We start from the raw sequence: 23,566 nt of genomic DNA, 5'->3' as shown, positions 1-23,566 counted from the left end.
GAAGAAGGGGATGACACAGGATGAGATGGTTGGATGGCATCACTGACTCAATGGACATGAGCTTGGGCAAACCTCGGGAGATTTTGAGGGACAGGGAAGTCAGGTGTGCTGCAGTCCCTGGGGTCATGAAACATTGGATACAACTTGGTGACTTAACACAACAATAGGAAATTATGCCCAATATTTGTGATAACCTATAATGTAGTATAATATGCAAAAACACTGAATCGCTATACTGAAATTAACATATCTTAATATTGTAAATCAACTATACTTCAATTAAAAAGTCAAGTCTCCATAGATACGTAGGTTTATTTCTGGACTCTCAATTGTTTTCCATTGATCTACATATCTAACCTTATGCCAGTACCACTCTTTTTTGATTACTGTAGATTTGTGGTAAGTTTTGAAATTGAAGTGTGAGTCCTCAAACTTTGTTTTTTTCTTTTACCCCAAGATTCATTTGTCTATTAGGGGTCCTATGCAATTTCATCTGTATTTTAGGATCAGCTTGTCAATTTCTGCAAAAAAGACAGTTGGGATTTTGATAGGTATTTAATTAGATCTACAGATAAATTTGGAAGAGCCTTAAAAGTAAGTGACTCTTTCAATTTATGAATATTATATGTTTATCCATTTATTTAGATATTTTCAATTATCTCAGTAACATTTTTTTCATTTTTCACTTTATAATTTTTTACAATATATTTTTCACATTTTTACAGTTTTTTACAATCCATTTTTCAGTTTTCAGTGTCCAAGTCTTATGCTGTTTTTGTTAAATTTATCCCAAGTTATTTCATTCTTTTTATGTTATCACGAATGAAAGCTTTCCTAATTTTCTTTGCAGATTTTTCATTCAAGTGTAAAGAAATACAACTTATTTTTTAATATTGATCTTGTATCTCATAACCTTGCTGTGCTTGTTTATTAGTTCCAATACATTTTTAGTATTAAAAGATGCTTGCTCCTTGGAAAGAAAGCTATGACCAACCTAGACAGCATATTAAAAAGCAGAGATATTACTTTGCCAACAAAGGTCCGTCTAGTCAAAGCTATGGTTTTTTCAGTAGTTACGTACGGATGTGAAAGTTGGACTATAAAGAAAGCTGAGTGCCGAAGAATTGATGCTTTTGAACTGTAGTGTTGGAGAAAACTCTAGAGAGTCCCTTGGACTGCAAGGAGATCCAACCAGTCTATCCTCAAGGAAATCAGTCCTGAATATTCACTGGAAGGACTGATGCTGAAGCTGAAACACCAATACTTTGGCCACCTGATGCGAAAAGCTGACTCATTTGAAAAGACCCTGATGCTGGGAAGGATTGAGGGCAGGAGGAGAAGGGGACAACAGAGGATGAGATGGTTGGATGGCATCACTGACTCAATGGACATGAGTTTGAGTAAACTCCGGGAGTTGGCGATGGACAGGGAGGCCTAAACTGCTACAGTCCATGGGGTTGCAAAGAGTCAGACATGACTAAGTGACTGAACTGAACTGAATTGAACCTTTTTAGTAGATTCCTTAGGATTTTCTACATAAAAGATTGTATCATCAGCAAATACAGACAGTATTACTTCTTTCTTTCTTATCTAAATGCCTCTAATTCCTTTTTTTTTTTTTTTACTTACTGCATTGGCTGCCAGTACAGTGTTAAATGGGCTTACCCCCATGGCTCAGCAGTAAAGAATCTGCATGCCAATGCAAAGATGCAGGAGACATGGATTCAATCCCTGGGTCAGGAAGATCTCCTGGAAAAGGAAATGGCAACCCACACTGGTATTCTTGCCTGGGAAATTCCATGGACAGAGGAGCCTCTGGCTACAGTCCACGGGGTCACAAAGAGTCGGACATGACTGAGCAACTGAACAACAACAATAACAGTGTTAAATAAACATAGCAAGAGTGGACATCTTAACTTGTTCCTAATCTCAAGGGGAAAACATTTAGTCTTTCACCATATTATAAATTTTTCTTAAATGCTATTCATCAAGTTAAGGATCTTGCATTTTGTTGCTAGTATACTGAGAGTTTTGTCTATCATGAATGGGTAATGGATTTTGCCAAGCCCTTTTTCTTCACCTATTACATGATCACATGATTTTTGTCCTTTTTCATTAATATGTTGAGTTGTACTAATTTTCATATTTTAATCATCCCTACATTACTGAGATAAATCTCACTTGATTATGGTGTATGATCTTTTAAAAGTGTTGCTAGATTTGGTTTAATAATGTGTTGTGGAGGATTTTTGCATTTATATTCACAAGGAATTTTGGACTTTAGTTTTCTTTAAAATTTTGAGACTTGTTTTGTGGCCTAATGTATATATAGTCTATCCTGGAGAATGTTTTGTGTGCATTTGAGAAGAATATGTATTCTATTGGAGTTGGGTGGCCTGATCTATAGATGTCTGTTAGACCTAGTTGATTTACAGATGAAATGAGATTAGCCATTTGTTGATAAATGTTGAAGCTGAGTGATGGATTCAAGGAAGTTTATTTTACTATTCTCTCTACTTCTGGATAAATTTGATAATTTCTGTATACAATGTAAAAAATAATCCTCCAATTTCCACATTAACAGAAAAGCCTCACAGGATTCAGCATATGTAAGTTCACAACACAGAAAAATGAAAGAATGAGGTTCTCCAACGCGAAATGCTGGGTTGGATGAAACACAAGCTAGAATCAAGATTGCCAGGAGAAATATCAATAACCTCAGATATGCAGATGAAACCAACCTTGCGGCAGAAAGTGAAGAGGAACTAAAAAGACTCTTGATGAAAGTGAAAGAAGAGAGTAAAAAAGCTGGCTTAAAACTCAACATTCAAAAAACTAAGATCATGGCATCTGGTCCCATCACTTCATGGCAAATAGATGGGAAACAATGGAAACAGTGACAGATTTTATTTTATTGAGCTCCAGAATCACTGCAGATGGTGACTGTAGCCATGAAATTAAAAGATGCTTGCTCCTTGGAAGAAAAGCTATGACAAACCTAGAGAGCACATTACAAAGCAGAGACATTACTTTACTAACAAAGGTCTGTCTAGCCAAAGCTATGGTTTTTCCAGTAGTCATGTATGGATGTGAGAGTTGGACCATAAAGAAAGCTGAGTGCCAAAGAATTGATGCTTTTGAACTATAGTGTTGGAGAAGACTCTTGAGAGTCCCTCCAAGGAGATCAAACCAGTCAATCCTAAAGGAAATCAATCCTGAATATTCACTGGAAGGACTGATGCTAAAGCTGAAACTCCAATACTCTGGCCACCTGATGCAAATAACTGACTCATTGTAAAAGACCCTGATGTTGAGAAAGATTGAAGGCAGGAGGAGAAGGAGACGACAGAGGATGAGATGGTTTGATGGCATCACTGACTCAGTGGACATGAGTCTGAGCAAGCTCTGGGAGTTGGTAATGGACAGGGAAGCCTGACATGCTACAGTACATGGGGCTGCAGAGTCTGACACAACTAAGCAACTGAACTGAACTGAGGTAGACCTATATATCTTGATATGAAATGATATCCAAGATATATTGTTAAAATTTTTAAATCAATGTACAGAACAATTTGCAGGGACTTCACAGGTGGCTCAGTGGTAAAGAATCTACCTGCCAATTCAGCAGCCACAGGAGACGTGGGTTCAATCCCTTGGTTGGGAGCATCCCCTGGAGGAGGAAATGGAAACCCACTCCAGCGTTCTTGCCTGGAAAATTCCATGGACAGAGGAGCCTAGTGGGCTACAGTCCATGTAGTCAAAAAGAGTCAGACACAAGTAAGCGACTGAACACACTTGCACAGAAAAATCTACATCATGCTTCTGTTTTTATGTGAAATATATGCACATGTATTTCTATGGTGTTAGTTGCTCAGTTGTTTCTGATTCTTTGCAACCCCATGGAATGTAGTATATGTAGTTTATGCATGTCTTTGTATAACTTACATTATTCCTGAAAGGGAAATGAAAAACTGACAGCAAAAATTGCAACTCAGACTAGGGAACTAGAAGTCTGGGAGGAAGGAAAGTTTCCTTTTGTTTTGCACACACTTTTTTGCCTTTTGAGTTACTCTTACTAATTAAAAACAGGTAAATAAAATTCAAAAAGAAAAATGTACAATAATAGCTAACTAAAATATTAAAGAAGGGCAATGAAGAAAGACGTGCCCTACAAATATCAAAACATATTACAAGATTGTAGTCATTAAAACAGTATGGTAACAGACCAGTCAAAGAGAACAGATTTCAGCATTTTAGCATATAATAAAAAGAACTTACCAGGTGGCTCAGTGGTTAAGAATCTGCCTGCGATGCAGGAGACCTGGGTTTGATCCCTGGGTCAGGAAGATCCCCTAGAGAAGGGAATGGCTACCCACTCCAGTATACTTGCCTGGGAAATCCCATGGACAGAAGAGCCTGGTGGGCTACAGTGCATGGGCTCACAAAGAGTCAGACACCACTAAGCATGCATGCATATAATAAAAAAGGCATTTTTAAATTAGTGAAGAAAAATTGATTGGGCCAAATGGCTGTCACTTGCAGAAATCCCTATTTGACACAATGCTCTATACCCAAAAGTAACTTCCAGAGCAATTAGAATGCTTATTATAAAAATAAAACTGTAAACACAAAAAGAACAAAATATAGTAGACTATTTCTTTCATCTCTTAGGGGGTGGTGAAGATGCTCCTAGGCAGAAAACATAAATGAAAAATATTCAGAAAAATATAAATGTAAAGACTGATACAAAGATCTTGACTATATTAAAACTGAAAATCTTTATAGGGAAAAAGGCATCATAAAGGAGTTAAAGTGCAAGTGACATACTGAGAAAAATACATGAAAGATAAATAATAATGTGCTAATATCCGTAATACATAAAGCCTTTTACAAATATATAAGCAAAAGATGGCCATTTCTAACATTATTTCACAGTGATAAGAGAACAGACTCTGTATGATTTCAACACCTTTAGATCATGAAAATTTTACACCTTGCTTTATGGCCCTAGATATCTTCCAGGGTCTCCTCATTTATAGTCTATAGGGACTTGAATAGAATTTGTATGTTACTGTTGCATGAAAATTGTATAAATTTCAATTATGTTGAATTGGTTCACAGTGCCTTTCAGGTCTACTATATACTTCTCCTTCTCTGTATATTCATTCTATTAATTTTTGAGAGTTTGGTATTGAAACTCCAACTAAAATCTTCATTTACCTACTTAAAAAATAATTGCAATATATAGAAGAAGTATGTGTATTTCCCAAGTCTCCTGTAAATGCATTATCATACTTTCATAATTTAAAAAAAAGAAAAAAAAAAGTAATGCTGCCTGCCATATCAGTAAGCAACGGATATTGCAGTCATCAGCAATTGCAGCCACCCTCAACAATTGAGCCCTTGGGGAACTTAAGCTGGAAACAAGGAATGCCTGCCATCTAGCGGTCAGCAAGCTGAAGCCACCCCCAATGGTGCAGCTTGAGGAAACTCAGGATGTGAAAACATAGGATCCTGGCCCCAGATAGCTGAAGTGCAGATCAAAGGAATGATTTCACTGAGCACATTCTGGGATCTTCCCATGCACAGAAAAGCCCTAATTTCCTCAACTTGACATATCTAGTTTTCTTTAATTACCAATGAATCTTTTGACAGTCTGACTACCTACCTTTTGCTGCAAAGAAAGAAAGAAAGAAGGGGAAGTCGCTCAGTCGTGTCCAACTCTTTGTGACCCCATGGACTGCAGCCCACCAGGCTCCTCCATCCATGAGATTTTCCAGGCAAGAGTACTGGAGTGTGTTGCCATTTCCTTCTCCAGGGGATCTTCCCCACCCAGGAATCGAACCCAGGTTTCCTGCATCATAGGCAGACACTTTACCGTCTGAGCCACCAGGGAAGTCTTTGTTGCAAAGACTCCTATATATCATGGCTCCCCTCCTCAGAGGAGTTCTCTCAAAGTTATTTGAGATGCTGTCTCCCCAGCTTTAAGTTCTAAGAATGTTAACTGAATAAAATGTAACTCTCCACTTTTTAGGTTGTGCATTTTTTTCCCCCTCATTGACATGATTGTGAAAAAATATCCCTGCTTTTTTTAAACCATTGTTCTCTGCAGCATAAGTGTTACTAATATCTTCCATCAAGGGTCATGAAATGTTTTCTGGAAAGGGATGGGTAGATAGTAAATGCTCTAGGCTTTGTGGGCTATATCTACTCTCTGTTACATATCCTTGTTATCTTTTCCTTACTGAGTCACTTGAGTCATGTCTGACTCTGTGCAACCCCATGGACTGGAGCCCGCCAGGCTCCTCTGTCCATGGGGGTTCTCCAGGCAAGAATACTAGAGTGGGTTTCCATTTCCTTCTCCAGGGGATCTTCCTACCAGGGATCAAACCCACATCTCTTATGTCTCCTGCATTGGCAGGCGGGTTCTTTACCACTAGCACCACCTGGGAAGCCCCATTCTTTTCCTTACAGCTCTCAAAAATGTAAAATCCTTCTACATTCACAGGTTCTCCAAAAGTAGACTATGAGACAAATTTGGCTCACAGCCCTTAGTCTGCTGATTCCTGTACTATATCACTAGTGGAAAAAGTTGTAGAAGGGTATGTATGAAAGTTTAAGCCATGAGTATTTCAACAGAGTGGCAGGTTTAATGGGTGGCATTAACTATGTTTCCTATGTATGAATATTTTAAAACAAATTTATAATTTACATTTATTTGTGTAATATTTATACATTTTAAAAGATGATGCCCATTGGACAGGGGCTGAAACAGGAAGTTGCAAAAAACTCACAACTCTCCAGCCTTTGTCTTCTTACCCAAGCTTATATCTTTTCTTCAACTTACCAAAAGTGTGTCTCCAACTTCTCCATAAAGTAAAGGCCCCAGGATCCCCGATTCATGCTGAATAGCTTCACGAGTCTTAAATGTCCCATCTGTGTAAGCTATAAATCGGACTTTTCTGTACTTCTTACCAATCCGCTGGGGACCACGGTTCAGATACAGACTTTTATAACTTCTGTATGAGACATAAAAAGATGAGACGTTGGAATGAAGCATGCCAGGTTGCTAAAATCCAACTTTAAAACAGCTGATATGATTTCATCAAGGAAGGGTGAGAAAAATATAGCCATCCCTGGTGGGAATTTCTGAAATATGTTAATGCTTTTGGTCCACTGAGCTGGAGAGAGGACTTCCCTTGTGGCTCAGAAGGTAAAGCATCTGCCTACAATGCGGGAGACCCGGGTTTGATCCATGGGTCAGGAAGATCCCCTGGAGAAGGAAATGGCAACCCACTCCAGTACTCTTGCCTGAAAAATCCCACGGATAGAGGAGCCTGGTTGGCTACAGTCCATAGGGCCACAAAGAGTCGGACACGACTGAGCAACTTCACTCTTGCCTGTACCTAATCCTACACATGGCTTAAGGGTTTGCTCTTTTGAGAAACTGGGAAGAGCTTTTGGATTATGAGGAAGAGATAACACCAAGAGTCAAAAGGTCCTTACCTGTCATTGGAGGTGAGGACCGAGGGGGCATAGTCCCAGTCATCCTCTTCAGCAGCAATGTAGTGGACCCAGGTTTTAGGATGCTTCTTTGCAACTGAGCGCATTTGGATAAAGGGAGGCGCACTGTCGCCATCAAACCTGACCACATCCATGTCAGAGTCATCCAAACCATCATCATAATCTTCTTCATTATTTTTTGTCCATAGTTGGGGTTCCTCTGGGCAACTATCTACTTTGACGTAAGCTTCCATACCATCTGAAGTCAGACAAAACCAATGTGAGGTTCAAAGAGGTTTTCTGGCCTTAACTCTTCTGACTTTGTTTTCTCTTACACCTTCAAGACCTTCTCCTAAGTGTTCTAACCTCCTATATGTATTACCTTCTCTATAGCTGGTACTTTCGAGGTACTTCCCGTGGTCTTTGCACTCATCATTTCCCTTCTGCCTGACTATCTATGTTTGACTCAAATCTATGTTTGACTCCTGTTTCAAGATTTCCTCATTTGCTTTTCTTTCCCTTCTGGAACTGGCTCTGAGCCTATCACTTCCCAACTTTCAAACTGTAAACGAGAAGGCCCAAGGAATTGCATATTTTCAGCTTTTGGAAGCCTAGGTCAGACTAACTCCCCACCCCTACAGTTACCTAATAATTTTTATATATAGTCAATTGAATTATGATACAAACCATAGATTTAATAGCTTGTCAAGAAAAATCATAGTAGAGATATAAATTTTAAGACATATCTGAAGTTAATAAAAACATGAAAAGGTTCAGCTTAGAATTAAGGAAATATATTATATATTTTAAAAGCATGTCCGACTGTGGCTAGTTGTAAGCCTTAGAGCAAGTCTATTCAGCAATCTCAATCTCATTTGCATGCTTTATGAAATGTAAATAATAATAATCCCTCCCCTATCTAATGCCATAGGGCAGCTTTGAAGAAAAATATTAAGAAAGGAGACCTATTTACTGGCTGATGGGGAACAAGGCAGATTTCAGGAGCAGCAAGCACCTAGTGTGGGTTCATGTGGCCTTAAACACAATTCAGTCTAGATCTAAAAATGAAGGATTTTGTATGAGTTCCAAAAAGACAAAACATTTTTCTGAAAAACAAGGATTAAAATCAGCATAAAGAAGGGTCAAAAGAATAAGAAAAAGAAACAGAACATAAAACAAACTCTTCCTAAACAGAATCAGGCTTCAAACTAGGTCATGAGCAGCCTGTATACAAGTAAATGACCTTTTCCTGTGTGCCTATAGGATCGACTTCCTGTTACTTGTCCAGTATGACACATTTTGTCCTCTAATGTCTTGTCAAAAACCCCATAATTATTATGTAACATATCAGGAAATGAGGTTCCTATGTTTCATCACTACAGAGGACTAGAAACAAAGTCACTCACAAAACATAAACAGAAAAAAGTACAAGATCAAATCTCTTTTTCAGGGCAACCAAGGAACCTGAAGGGAGGTTTAATACTAGATTGACAGGAATAGCAAGTGCTGTTCATCATGAAAGATCAGGCCTCCCCAACATTTCTTTCCAACAGCTCTCAATGGCCACAATAGAGGAGGAGACAAAGAGAGTTATTAGACTGATCCAAGATTAAGAATTAGCAGAGTAAATATACAGGAAGAAAAATGGGGATGAGCTGATCATGTAACATGAGTTTTCATAGCCTATAGCAACAAATAAGCTCACTCACATTAACAATAATTTGCAACTTCCTTAGATAGGATCTTTGACCCTTTGCAAAGTCAAGTTGTCCTTGAAAGCTTCACGTGGTGCCTCACATGTGTTTACCAACTTCCACTCCCATGTTGTTTCTCCTGATGTCTCTCATCTCTGACCAAGTATCTACAGCGCGCCTCCTTGTATACCAGTTGTCTGGTGTCTCATATGGCGCACCACAGTATCCTTTTGTATTTGCTGTATATTGGGGCATCATTACTGACATCGTGGAGCCCTTAGGATTATATCCTAGATGCCATGACCCCAAATCGCTCTCTCCGTAGTACTGAAGCCTACTTAATGTGATCAGGCTGGGAAAACAATGATATACTGTCCTCCTCACATTCGCCACCTCATTCTTCACTAAACCATTTCCCTTCCCTCTCACAGGTAAACTCCGAAGTCCTATTTACTAATAATCAAGCCCTCTTATATTCAAGGTGAAATATTTAAAAGAAGAGCTGGATATTTCTAATACTCATTTTTAAGATCCACAGACATTACCATGTTGGTGGGAAGAAATATGACAAAACAGTAGAAACTGGCCACGGTCCATTAGGACTGTCTGAGCGGTAAGGAAAGTTATTGGTGAGATCTCCAAGGAAGCCTGGCGATGGTTCCTCACAAGAAATGTGTGGCCTTCGAGGAAAATTGAGTGCACTTCTGGGGTGGTGCCCATTCCAATCACGTGCCAATAGACTGATTTCTTATGACATCCAATCAGACCTGGAAAGTAGGAATAACATAACTAGAGCTAAGAAGCAGAGAATCCAAAATGGAAAACACTTTCTAGGATAGGATGAACAAACTATCTGTACAAATTTTTATTATCTTGACTTGAAACCCAACTTTCCAAGGACACGGGGGTACTCTCAATCTAACAGCTCTTGCTGAAGTCATCAATGACTGTTGTGCTTCTGAATCCAATGGATCTTTTTCAGTCTTCTTCTGCATCTGTTAACCATTCATTCCTTCTTGAAATTCTGTTTTCCCTTGGCCTCTGTGCCAACAGACTTTTGTTTCCCTAAGGCTTCAGCTCAGTTCAGTCGCTCAGTCATGTCCCACTCTTTGCAACCCCATGAACCGCAGCACGCCAGGCCTCCCTGTCCATCACCAACTCCTGGAGTTTACCCAAACTTATGTCCATTGAGTCAGTGATGCCATCCAACCATCTCATCCTCTGTCGTCCCCTTCTCCTCCCGCCTTCAATCTTTCCCAGCATCAGGGTCTTTTCAAATGAGTCAGCTCTTTGCATCAGGTGGCCAAAGTATTGGAGTTTCAGCTTCAACATCAGTCCTTCCAGTGAACACCCAGGACTGATCTCCTTTAGGATGGACTTGTTGGATCTCCTAGCAGTCAAAGGGACTCTCAAGAGTCTTCTCCAACACCACAGTTCAAAAGCATCCCTAAGGCTTAGACTGCTCCTTCTGTTTTCGCTTTGTGACCGCTCCTCTTTACCCATCCATTAAATGGGGGATGACCTCAGGGCTCATCCTTAGCCTAATTATTCTTTTGTTAATCAAATTTTCTCCCTGATTAATATCATTCAATCTCACAGGATTAATGATCATTCATATGCTAATAACTCTCCTGTTCTCCCAGAACTCCAGACTTGCACAATCACCTTCTCAACATCTTCACCTGGATACTTCAGGAAATACACAGGTACAAAAACAGATTTTTCATCTTTACCACCTCATCTTCTTCCAGAGTTCCTTATTTCAGCGAATGGTATTAATACAAGCCTGGATTCAATTCTGCAAGTGAGAGTTATTCTTGTCCCTACTCTCACTTCTCACATCCAATCTAACACCAATTATGGCAATACCATTAATAACTGTAATATTTATTGAGCACTTGCATAACATCAAGCACTGTTCAGGATATTTTACAAGTTTTAACTCTCAGTATTTCCCTGGTAGCTCAGACAGTAAAGCGTCTGCCTACAATGTGGGAGACCCGGGTTTGATCCCTGGGTCGGGAAGATCCTCTGGAGAAGGAAATGGCAACCCACTCCAGTACTCTTGCCTGGAACATCCCATGGATGGAGGAGCATGGTCGGCTACAGCCCACAGGGTCGCAAATAGTCAGACAGGACTGAACAACTTCACTTTCAACCCTATATTATGAATGAAGAAACTATAACTGTCATCCCTTTCTTAAAGGAGAGGAAACTTATGCCCAGAGAAGCAATTAACATGATATATGAGAGCAGGGACTTAAATGTTTTGAAAGTTAATTTCTTTTCTAAACCTGAAGTCTTGCATATTAATTACAGAATTGTTGAATATCATTAATAACCACGATATTTACTGAGCACTTGCATAACATCAAGCACTGTCGAGAGTATTTTACAAAAACTAAGATCATGGCATCCAGTCCCATCACTTCATGGCAAATAGATGGGGAGAAAATGGAAACAGGGACAGATTCTATTTTCTTGGGCACCAAAATTACTGCAGATGGTGACTGCAGCCATGAAATTAACAGATGCTTGCTCCTTGGAAGAAAAACTATGACAAACCTAGACACTGTATTAGGATGCAGAGACATCACTTTGCCAACAAAGGTCTGTTTAGTCAAAGCTATGGTTTTTCCAGAAGATGTGTATGGATGTGAGAGTTGGACCATAAAGAAGGCTGAGTGCCGAAGAATTCATGCTTTTGAATTGCAGTGCTGGAAAAGACTCTTGAGAGTCCCTTGGACAGTATGGAGATCAAACCAGTCCATCCTAAAGGAAATCAACCTTGAATATTCTTTGGAAGGACTGATGCTGAAGCTGAAGTTCCAATACTTTGGCCAACTGATGGGAAGAGCTGACTCATTGGAAAAGACCCTGATACTGGGAAAGACTGAGGGCAGGAGAAGAAGGGGGTGATAGGATGAGATGGTTAGATAGCATCACTGACTTGATGGACATGAGTTTGAGCAAACTCCAGGAGACACTGAAGGACAGGGAAGCCTGGTGTGCTGCAGTTCATGGGGTCAGAAGGAGTCTGACATGACTTAGTGACTGAACAGTAACAAAAGCTTTCTTTCAATTAAGTTTGTATTTTAACAATTATATTCCTAATTTTGTAAGCATGTTGGAGAAGGAAATGGTGACCCACTCCAGTAGTCTTGCCTGGAAAATTCCATGCACGGAGGAGTCTGGTAGGCTACAGTCCATGGGGCTGCAAAGAATCAGACACAACTGAGTGACTTCACTTTCTTATTTTAATTGTTTCTTTTTCATATAATCCTATTATTACTTTTGTAAACTTACTAGAGGATCTGTTTATTATACAAGAATGTAACTCAGGAACATCTAGGGGGAAGTGCCATACAGGGCAAGGCTTGGGGAAGGGCTCAGAGCTTCCACGCCCTCTCCAGGCACCTTTCTCTCAGCATCTCCGTGGGCTCATGCGTTATCTAATTTACTTTGCTTATCTTGCATATTGTCTTTGTGTTTCAGGCTTTCCCTCAAGTATCTGTTCATCCTTGGATGCCCATTTAGAAAGGAAAGAGAAATCAGTAAGCTCTGTATACACTAAGAAAAGAAAAGAAAGAAAGTGAAGTCACTCAGTCGTGTCTGACTCTTTGCGACCCCATGAACCGCAGCATGCCAGGCCTCCCTGTCCATCATCAATTCCCAAGTTTACCCAAACTCATGTTTGTTTACACTGCATACACTGGCAGTCCTTAATTTTTTGATGACTGGAAGAAGGACTGGTCACACGGTACCATAAGATCCCCCAGAGGCCAGAATTCAGAAGTGTCTGAAGACAACGGGAGAAGACAGCTCTGGTGGTGAATGTAGAAGATCCTGAGGATTCTTGAGCAGACTGTACATACCTGGCAGAGACCTGTTTATATAGCCATTGATGGTGTGCAGTGCAGATGCAGAATCCATAACATGAGTCAAGGACTCATTTTTTCCCGAGTGCCAACTTTTCCCTGTTAAGAGAGGACACACACAGAGGGCCAGCTAAGTGTCTGTGTCATGACTGACCCTCCATTTCCCCTACCCTCCCTCCCATCAGGCAAATACGGCTCACATCTTTTTTGTCAGCAGAGATGACTTTCCCTCAAAGTCAGTAGGCAAAAGGGAGAAGACAATTACCAAAAGGTAGACACTTATTGCTCAGATTGATGCTATCTCTCAATATTTATCCATGACAGTAGGTAGAAGAATAATGACAAATTATCACTAGGAGAAGGGAGAATATTGGTTAGTTTGTACCATGATGACTTCTATTCACTGGTTGACTTATGTGAGAGGGAGAACATGAAAATCCTCCTAAGAAAAGGCTGCCAGTACCTGTCCCTGTCCTACTTGCTTCATCTAGTCTGTAATAATGAAAGCCCATGGACAGGAAACCTTCCCAACCTTGTCACTGAAATTAATAAAAGTGAAAGAAGCAGAAATATTATTATTAGCAGTGACTTGAGGTTGCCCTCAAGAACTGACTCATTAGAAAAGACCCTGATGCTGGGAAAGATTGAAGGTGGGAGGAGAAAGGGATGACAGAGGATGAGATGGTTGGATGACATCACCAACTCAATGGACATGAATTTGAGTATACTTCTGGAGTTGGTGATGGACAGGGAGCCCTGGCATGCTGCAGTCCATGGGATCATAGAGTCGGACACGACTGAGTGACTGAACTAAACTGAGGTTGCTCTTATGTACAAAAGACTGAAACTTTCTGAAGCACCGAACCTTTGGTGAACTCTCATAAGTTCATTTATCCAGTTTCCATTTTGCCTTGTGAAACTGAAAGATTTTAAAGACTGGAGTGACAAGATCAGATTCACATTTCACTAAGCTCCCTTTGGCTGCTACAGTAAGAATGACGTGTTGGGGGCACAAAAAGACAAGGAGACTAGTCAGGGGAGAGGTGATAGGGGTCTCAGTTCAGAAGATGGCAGTGTAGGAGGATCCAGAGGAGAGAGAAGGTGATGATAGAACGATTCTATCAGGAGGAGGAGAAAGCAGAAGTACTAACACCACCTTATGTCCTGAAAAGTGAAACTGAAGTAAGAGTGTGTCCTCAGAAAAGTGTCGCTCAGTCGTGTCCAACTCTTTGTGATCACATGGACTCGTCCATGGAATTCTCCAGGCCAGAATACTGGAGTGGGTAGCCTTTCCCTTCTACAGGGGAATCTTCCCAACCCAGGGATTGAACCCAGGTCTCCCACATTGCAGGCAGATTCTTTACCAGCTGAGCCACAAGGGAAGCCCAGGAATACTGGAGTGGGTAGCCTATTCCTTCTCCAGGGGATCTTCCCGACCCAGGAATTGAAGCGGGGTCACCCACGTCGCAGGCGGATTATTTACCAACTGAGCTATCAGGGAAGCAAGGTCCTGCGTTACTGAATTGAAATCACTCAATCCTCACAACCATCCTATGAAAAAGTAGATATTATTTCAACTTTAAAATGGAGGAAACTGAGACACAGAGGGGTTGAGTAACTTGCTAAAGTTACTTAAAAAGTAAGAGATGAAGATAAGAAAAAGCATACTCACAGAAACACAGAAGAGAAGGGTGACTGCAAGGGTCTCGGGAAATGGGGAGATGTTGGTCCAATGGGACAATCTTTAACTTTTAAGACAAACAAGTTCTGGGGATCTAATGTACAGCACGATGAGCAAACTACATTGAACACCAGAAATAAGCTCAGGGAATTGATTTCACACAACAATGATAACTATGTGGGCAGACAGGTTAACTTGACTGTAGTAATCATTTCTCTATCTATATCTAAAATCATTTTGTACACCTTAAATATATATGATTTGCAGTAAAAATTTCTTTTAAAGAGGGGGCATTGAGAAAATAAAGCAATAGGTCACTTCCAAAAGGGCTTGTAGGACCAAAACCAGGAGCTCTTAAATGCTGTGACCAAAGACTGAAATTCTCCATAAGATGTGATAGCCACTCAATTGTGCTGTTTTCCTGAGTAGAGACAGAAGCCTCAGCCACTCATGTCCATGATTGGTGATAAGTAGGAAAGTAAATAAATGCACCCCAAGTTTCACCAAGGGCTTCCCTGGTGGCTCTGCAGGAAAGAACCTGCCTGCCAAAGCAGGAGACAGATTCGATCCCTGGGTTGGGGAAGATCCCCTGGAGGAGAAAATGGCAACCTATGCCAGTACAGAGGAGCCTGGCGGGCTACAGTCCATGGGGTCGCCAAGAGTTGGACATGACTGAAGCGACTTAGCACACACAAAGTTTAACTAAAACTAACAAGCAAACAAACAAACAAAAATTACATAAAGGAGACGTGTGGGGCAGAGGCCTTGCCCTTCCCCCATCCTTCAGACCAGAGTTCTTCGTGCAAAACTGCTGCACCTCAACTCAGCTGGGAGAAGAAGGTGCGCAGGTCACTAACCGTAAGAAGACACTGGGCGCCTGGGGGCAGAGACGCGGCTCACCCACTGGATCAGCACCTGCTACTGCGTGGAGAGCTCCACCCACTTCCGCCCACCCGCTTCCGCATAAAGCAGCCTTGCCCTGGGACTGTGGGAAGAGCGTGTGCTCTAAAACCCAAGCTTGTACCTCTCCCGTCTTGATCGAATCATTAGTCTTTCCTTTGCTTCTAAGCGAGCAAAAGAGGAAAGTGAAAAGTCTTTGTTGACGGATTTAATGAGAGACAAGGCTATCTGTTACCCAGCTCCTCTCTCTTACTTCATAGCTGCCCGTGGAAGTCCGTGGGCATTTTGTTCTTGGCTTTCATTTTCATCCCCATCTACATCATTCCATTCACAGCCCTCAAGCTCAAGTACCACGTTACATTAATCTATTTCATTTCTTTCAGCAGGCCAAAATTCAGATCACAGGTCACTAACCTTCATCAAATACAGCAAACAGTAGTACAAATTCATGCAAGGTCTGTGTCCTTTCTTTGATCAGAGTCCCTGAAAAAGAAGTGAGAGTATTTATCTTCTATAGAAAATCCTATCACAGAAAAATGACCCTAGGAGGATACATGACTTCATCAACTGCTTTGTCTCTTGATCTCTCATTAACTTCAGTTCAGTTCAGTTCAGTTCAGTCGCTCAGTTGTGTCAGACTCTTTGTGACCCCATGGACTGCAGCACGCCAGGCCTCCCTGTCCATCACCAACTCCTGGAGTTTACTCAAATTCATGTCCATTGAGTCATTGATGCCATCCAACTATCTTGTCACCTGTCGTCCCCTTAACCATAACATTATTTCCTTGGTGTCACATCTATACCAGTGCTCCTAAAATTATTTGGGGTAAAGGACATGATAAAAAGTTTCAAATTTGTTGCAAACCATTACTTTTATAAAAGATGACAAAAATTAATTACTAAAAAAAGAAATTAAAAATAATCAAATGACAAGTCCACATAATCAAATTTCATGTACATGTATATATTCACAACAAACATACAAAAAAAAAGAAAAACTGCAAAAATCATAAACATTGCTCATGGAAATGTGCATATATGCAAATAATTCATAAATTAAAATAGTTTCTATTAAAATACAGAAAAAAGGCCAACAAAGGTCCATCTAGTCAAAGCTATGGTTTTTCTAGTACTCGTGTAGGGATGTGAGAGTTGGACTAGAAAGAAAACGGAGTGCCAAAGAATTGATGCTTTTGACCTGTGGTGTTGGAGAAAACTCTTGAGAGTCCCTTGGACTGCAAGGATATCAAACCAGTCAATCCTGAACGAAATCAGTCCTGAATATTCATTGGAAGGACTGATGCTGAAACTCCAATACTTTGGCCACCTGATGCAAAAAACTGACTCATTGAAAAAGACCCTGATGCTGGGAAAGACTGAAAGCAAGAGAAAGGGACAACAGAGGATGAGATGCTTGGATGGCATCACTGACTCGATGGACATGAGTTTGAGCAAGCTCCGGGAGTTGGTGATGGACAGGGAGGCCTGGCATGCTGCAGTCCATGGGGTCACAAAGAGTCAGACACAACTGAGTGACTGAACTGAACTGATAGAAAATTTCTATTATGCTTTTAACTATTTTTTTTACTTCTGCAATTGTAAATTAAAAGTTATGAACAAAGTAACAATTATCCATGTTAAATACCTATACTCATAATTAAAATGAACACCATATATGTCAATATTTAAAGTTATCAATGTTACAAATGACCTTGCTTCATGGTTTAACTGTTGAATTTGTTAGTTGTCTTTCTTAGCAGAATAATTTTTCATTTGATTAGGAAGTGCAGGTTTATTTTGAGTAGGAAGAGTTTTGTTTATAATGTTCTTTTCTCTCTCTTTTACTCTTGATGCTTAGAAAGTAAAAGTTAAATTGGATGGAAACAGTAACTCACCCATACAATTTTAAAATACAGATAAAGCTGACTGAAAAGACTTTAAATCTTTTTACGATATTTTTAGATTTATCAAGCAGTGAAATGGATGTCTTTCAGTAGGTGAATGGATAAATAAACTGTGGTCCATCTAGACAACAAACTATTATTCAGCCTTAAAAAGAAATAGGCTATCAAGCCATCAAAAACATGGAGGAAGCTTAAATATACAGTACTAAGTGGAAGAAGCCAATATGAAAAGGCTACATACTATTTGACATTCTGGAACAGCCAAAACTATGAAGACAATTTAAAGGACAGTGCTTGCCAGAGGGTAGAAGAGGGAAGGATGAATAGGCAGGGAAGAACACAGGATTTTTAGGGTGGTGATATGATACTACGACATATATATCATGCTATATGATACTATATGATATATGACACTATGTGACATATGATACCGTATGATACTACTATAATGGACACATGTCATTACATATACAATCCAAGTGCACAACATAGTGATTCTGTATTTCTTTACATTCCAAGATGATCACGGTAAGTCTAATTGCCATCTATCACCATACAGATTATTATGCCGTTATTGACTCTATTCCCCATGCTGTACATTTCATCACTGTGACTCATTTGTTTTGTAACTGGAGGTCTGTACCTTTCAATCTCCCTCAACTATTTCATTCATCCCTCGACCCTGCTCCCCTCTGGCAACCACCTGTTTGTTCTCTTTTTCTACAGCTTTGTTTCGTGTTATTATTTTTGTTCATTTCTTTTGTTTTTTAGATTCCATATATAAATGAAATGATACAGTATTTGTCTATCTCTGTCTGATTTATCTCACTTAAGATAATGCCCTTTGGCCCATCCATGTAGTCACAAATGGCAAGAAGAGTTCATTCTTTTTTATTGCTGAGTAATCTTCCCCAAGGGCTTCTTTGGTGGCTCAGATGGTTAAGAATCCGCCTGCCAATGCAGGAGACCTGGGTTCGATCCCTGGTTTGGGATGATCCCCTGGAGAAGGAAATGGCAATCCACTCTAGTATTCTCACCTGGAGAATTCCATGGACAGAGGAACCTGGCGGGCTACAGTCCATGGGGTCACAAAGAGCTGGACACGACTGAAGTGACTTAGCACACACAGAACAGTGCAGGAGGATTCTCTATTTCTCCACATCCTCACCAACGCTTGTTATTTATGGCTTTTTTGATAATAGCCATTCTGATGGGTGTGAGGTAATATCTCAAAGTTTTGATTTGCATTTCCCTAATAATTAGAGGTGTTGAGTGTCTTTTCATTTGTTCATGCATTTGGCACTAGGTTGTGCACTGGAGAAGGAAATGGCACCCCACTCCAGTACTCTTGCCTGAAAAATCCCATGGACAGAGGAGCCTGGTAGGCTACAGTCCATGGGGTTGCAAAGAGTCGGACATGACTGAGCTACTTCCCTCACTCTGTGCACTTGTAACTATAATAGTGTTGTTGGTTAATTATATTTCAATAATTTTTAAAATTATATTTCAATAAATTTTTAAATGTTTTTTCACAAACATTTCAATAAAATGTTTTTTTTAACTTTTTTTTTTTTTTTTGTCCACATTGTGCAGCTTGTAGGATCTTACTTCCCCATCCAGGCATTGAACCCAGGCCCTTGGCAGTAAGAGCACAGAGTTCACTAGATGGCTAGAGAATTCCCAATAAAAATTTTTTTATAAAAGTTTCAATTTAAATGACTATGATTTTTACCATAACTTATAAACATGTATAAATTCTTGCTTTTCTCAGATTTTTATGTTTTGGGGTTACAGATGACAAACTAACCTCCTGAAATGGTCTATACACCATTAGTCACACACCCAGATGTACTATTTACCTTCATGGAGGTTTCAAGGAACCTAACGCAAAATTTGTATAAAGGACTACTGAGACAGCCCATAGGCTATGTGAAGCATAAAGCAGAAGAAGAGAAAGTGAAAGTGAAGTTGTTCAGTTGTGTCCAACTCTTTGCGACCCCACGGACTGTAGCCAGCCAGGCTCCTCTGTCCATGGGATTCTCCAGGCAAGAATACTGGAGTGGGTTGCCATTTCCTTCTCCAGGGGATATTCCCTACCCAGGGATTGAATTTGGGTCTCCAGCATTGCAGGCTGACTCTTGACTGTCTGAGCCACTGGGGAAGAGAAGCAATACCTAATTCCAGAATTTGGCTTTTGTTGGCCATTAGAGTGCATTGTGGCTATATGGGATGCATAGATCCTACCATGCAGTTCTATTAATCTCAGAGACTATTCTCCTTTCCATGGCCATGATTCAAAGCAAAAGAAACCTCTTTCACATGAAAGAGTGCAAACACCGTTTGTTGTGAATCGACACAGATGTTTGTACTTTCTACTTTTTCTTATACGTACCTTCTCTACAAATGAGCAGGGCTCCGATGAGACCTGAGTTCACGTCTTTCACCAGGTCCACATGAGAAAGATATGAGTAGGTGAGACATGGTGGGTCAGAGGCTGTTGGACCATTTTCTTTCAAGACCTGCCAGACGTAGGTATGACTTTTACCAGGAATGACTTTGTCATCTTCCTTCTCCCTTTGGCTGGTTTCATCCTTATATGCAGCACCTAAATCAAGGTGAGATAAAGTTGTCCTTTCTATGCCCATTGCCCACTCAAGGAGGCATCAAGTTTATTGTCACCAGTAGACTCTATGCAAGGAACAACTTTTCTGAAACAATTTGGAATACTAACCAGCAGCAGCTATAAATGGGGAGAAGCCGCCTTATATATTTCAGAGGAGTTCTTGACCACTAGGGCAAATGTGAGTGGTTGAGTGGTTCTGTGAGAACTTCAGATTGCAACAAAAATACTGCTTCCATTATTCCATCTTTTTACCTAATTCAATTCAATTCAATTCAGTAGACATACATTGGGTATGTGCTTTGTCTCAGACTCTTTAGTAAGCACTGCTGAGGGTCAGGGAAGGGTGAGATGCAGAGATTTTTTTAAACAGATATTTTCTTGCTCTCCCATCCTTAGTGATGTTAAAACTGACCTCTGAATTATCTGATACCTTTATTCTACAATGAGCACTATATGTGTTCATTCTTAAAGAAGTGTTATTGCTTCTAGGTCATTTCAGTGGACAGAAATAGAAAATATTCAAAGGCACTGACTATAACACTTACACTGTTATTGAACTATTTTTCTAAAAACTCACCTTGGTTTCTTGAATTCATAATGGTCTCTAGGACTCCAGAACATTCAAGGAATTCAGGGTGTTCTTCATTTATACTCCATCTTACCCCACAATAGCTATACATCTAATAGAGGGACCTCTCTAACAGAGCAGTACAAGAGACCCCTGCATTGACTCACTACAAAAGCAGCCTCTCTGATAAATGGGTATCCCTCCACTGGGCATTAGGGACAACTGGATTCATCCAGAAGCAACAGCAGACCAATATTGGTGCTTAGCAGACCCTGGTGGACATTCAGAAAAACATGAGTTGCACTTTGGGATGGAGAGTGTGGTCATGTCTCTGTGTGATTGTGGGTTGGTAGCAAATTCTGAATAGTGAAAACATTTGGATAGGAAGAGAGGGGTTCATGGAGGGGTAAAGAAGGGGCTTCAACTGTGTCTTCTGTTTAATTTCTTAAAATAAAGTAGGCAAAGACAGCAAAATGTTAAGATTTGCAAAATCTGGAAGGGAGGGCAGTTTGGAGGAGAATGGATACATGTATCTGTATGGCTGAGTTCCTTCCCTATCCACCTGAAACTATTGCAACATTGTTTGTTAATTATACTGCCATACAAAAGAAAAAGTTTTCAAAAAAGATTTGCCAAAGTGAGCTAGGGCTTCCCTCAGAGCTCAGTGGGTAAAGAATCCTCCTGCAATGCAGGAGACCCTGGTTTGATTCCTGAGTCGGGAAGACCCTCTGGAGAAGGGGTAGGCTGCCCACTCCAGTATTCTTGGGCTTCCCTGGTGGCTCAGCTGGTAAAGGATCCACCTGCAATGTGGGAGACCTGGGTTTGATCCATGGGTTGGGAAGATTCCCCTGGAGAAGGGAAAGGTTACCCACTCCAGTATTCTGGTCTGGAGAATCCCATGGACTGTATAGTCCATGGGGTTGCAAAGAGTCAGACACAACTGAGTGACTGTCACTTTCAAAGTGAGCTAATGGGTACATGTATGTTGGCTCTATTATTTCTTATACCTTTGTTTGTTTGTTTGAAACATTTTATTAGGAAAAGAATCCCCTTTTACCTAATAGTAAGGTTGGGAGAGGGATGAGGGGTTAATGAGAGGTCAAGAGTGTGTGAAAACTGCATCTGTCTTGATGAGGACGGTGAGTGGATTGGGAGGATATCTGGGCAGTGGTAAGGCACCACTTAAGGCGAGGTGCAAGGTTTATTTCAACCATAGCCATTTGCTTGGTTGCTAGTAGAAGAGATGGAGAACAGATTTCACCAGGGTAGTGGTTTAGCCAAGAGAGTAGAATGTAAATCAAGGAGGCCAGGAACCTGCGGATCCCAAGGAGAATGAATTCTTGGAGTGGGGAGGGAAAGAGTGACGGCTGGCAAAATAGGAGAATGTTGACAGCTGGAACCTGAGATCTTGGATTCAACACAGGTTGCTCACAACAAGGCCTGTCCTTTGGTGAAGACAAAGGTGATTTGTCCAGACCAAGTGAAGTAAGCGGTGCATGGGCAAAAGCATTGTGCATAGCCTTGAAAGTTGCCATGTCTACTCAGGTATGTTTCCTTTGGGAAACCTCGGTCTTCAGAGTCTTACTTGAGCTTCTATACCAGCCACCTGCAAATACTCTAAGCAGAATGTGTTTTGTGCAATCGCCATCTTCTGTTATATTCTGAACAAGTGTTGGGAACATTCGAGAATGTTCTGGAAAGCCCTCTATTCACCCCCCTGCAGCTGTATCAGCCTTGCCCCAGGCGTGGCCAAGGGCCCCAGAGCCTGACCTGCTCAGACACCCCAGCTCAGTGACCCCTGGGCATGAGTACTCAACCACAGGCCAAATGCTGTGCTTCAGAGGCTACTGCACTGCACTGTCTGGTGCCTTCGGTTGCTTTTTCCTTCGCCTGATCTCTGCTCAGCAGCTTTGGGTCAGCACCTGTTAACTTGTCTGCCCCCATGCTGTCTTTTCACAGTCTCATTATGTGGCCCTACTTACAGCCTAGGGTGGTGTTAGAACCCTCTTGTCCAGAAAAGAAATTTAAAGAATTTCTCTAGCACCAGGTTTCCCTTTTCAGCTCAAGACCAAACTTGACATTTCCCTGGATCTGCTTTTAACTCTCCTTCTGGCTCCTTTGACAGACATTCCATGGGAACTAGCTGTCTTGACATACATCTTATGCTTTTAGATTCTATTAGCCAGAAGAAGTCACGTGGTCATGTCCAATACCAATATGGTAGGGAAATGTACTCCTCCTGCTCTGCAGGAGGGGATGGCTGTTTGCTGAACTGAAATACAATTTCCCAGAGTTTTGGTTTGGGAGATTAACATGACAGGCTTACAAAGCAACTCAGTGGTTGCCTGGGGCTGGGGGTGGGAATGGGGCTTGAACAGCAAGGCCAGAACTTCTTGACATGGATGGTGTTGGTGGCCCCACAACTGTCTGAATAGAGTCAAAGTCATCAAACTACTTTAAATGACTGAATTTCGTGGTATGTAATTTAAACCTCAAGAAAACTGTTTTAAAATGCTATCAGGAAACCATACACAAAAATTCATTTGTGATGGGTTATAGACTTCAGCATGAAAGGCAAAATAATAGAACTTCTAGAGGAAAGCATGGACAAAATCCTTCATGACTTGGGGGTAGGCAAATGTCTTAAATAGGACCCAAAGTCTAACATACAAGGAAAACATGTGATACCTTTTTTGTGCTTCATGAATGTTTGAACTTTCATGCTTCATTAACTTTAAGAACTTTACCAAAAAAATTATCAAGAGAGTGAAAATTAAAGCTACAGACTGGAAGAAGATATGTAAATATTTCAATC

The 23,566-nt window shown here is 40.6% G+C and overlaps 1 protein-coding gene and 1 non-coding gene across 3 annotated transcripts in view; one reads left to right on the top strand and one right to left on the bottom strand.

Moving 5' to 3' along the window:
* F8 (coagulation factor VIII) overlaps positions 1-23,566 on the bottom strand; it is a 150,272-nt gene that overhangs the window by 93,568 nt on the left and 33,138 nt on the right. For both annotated transcript variants that reach the window (XM_043897873.1, XM_043897874.1), the window contains 6 exons: positions 19,953-20,165; positions 16,071-16,139; positions 13,073-13,174; positions 9,743-9,964; positions 7,507-7,762; positions 6,848-7,019 (listed from right to left, as the gene is read on the bottom strand). In XM_043897873.1, the coding sequence (XP_043753808.1) occupies positions 6,848-7,019; positions 7,507-7,762; positions 9,743-9,964; positions 13,073-13,174; positions 16,071-16,139; positions 19,953-20,165 (1,034 nt within the window). The remainder of the gene's footprint in view (positions 1-6,847; positions 7,020-7,506; positions 7,763-9,742; positions 9,965-13,072; positions 13,175-16,070; positions 16,140-19,952; positions 20,166-23,566) is intronic.
* Positions 15,068-15,193, top strand: LOC122691092. The gene has a single exon (XR_006340331.1). It is a non-coding gene; the product is annotated as a small nucleolar RNA SNORA25 (small nucleolar RNA).

Source organism: Cervus elaphus, chromosome X (genome assembly GCF_910594005.1).
Source record: "Cervus elaphus chromosome X, mCerEla1.1, whole genome shotgun sequence".
Lineage (NCBI taxonomy): Eukaryota > Metazoa > Chordata > Mammalia > Artiodactyla > Cervidae > Cervus > Cervus elaphus.
This window is presented reverse-complemented; position numbering and strand designations above follow the sequence as displayed.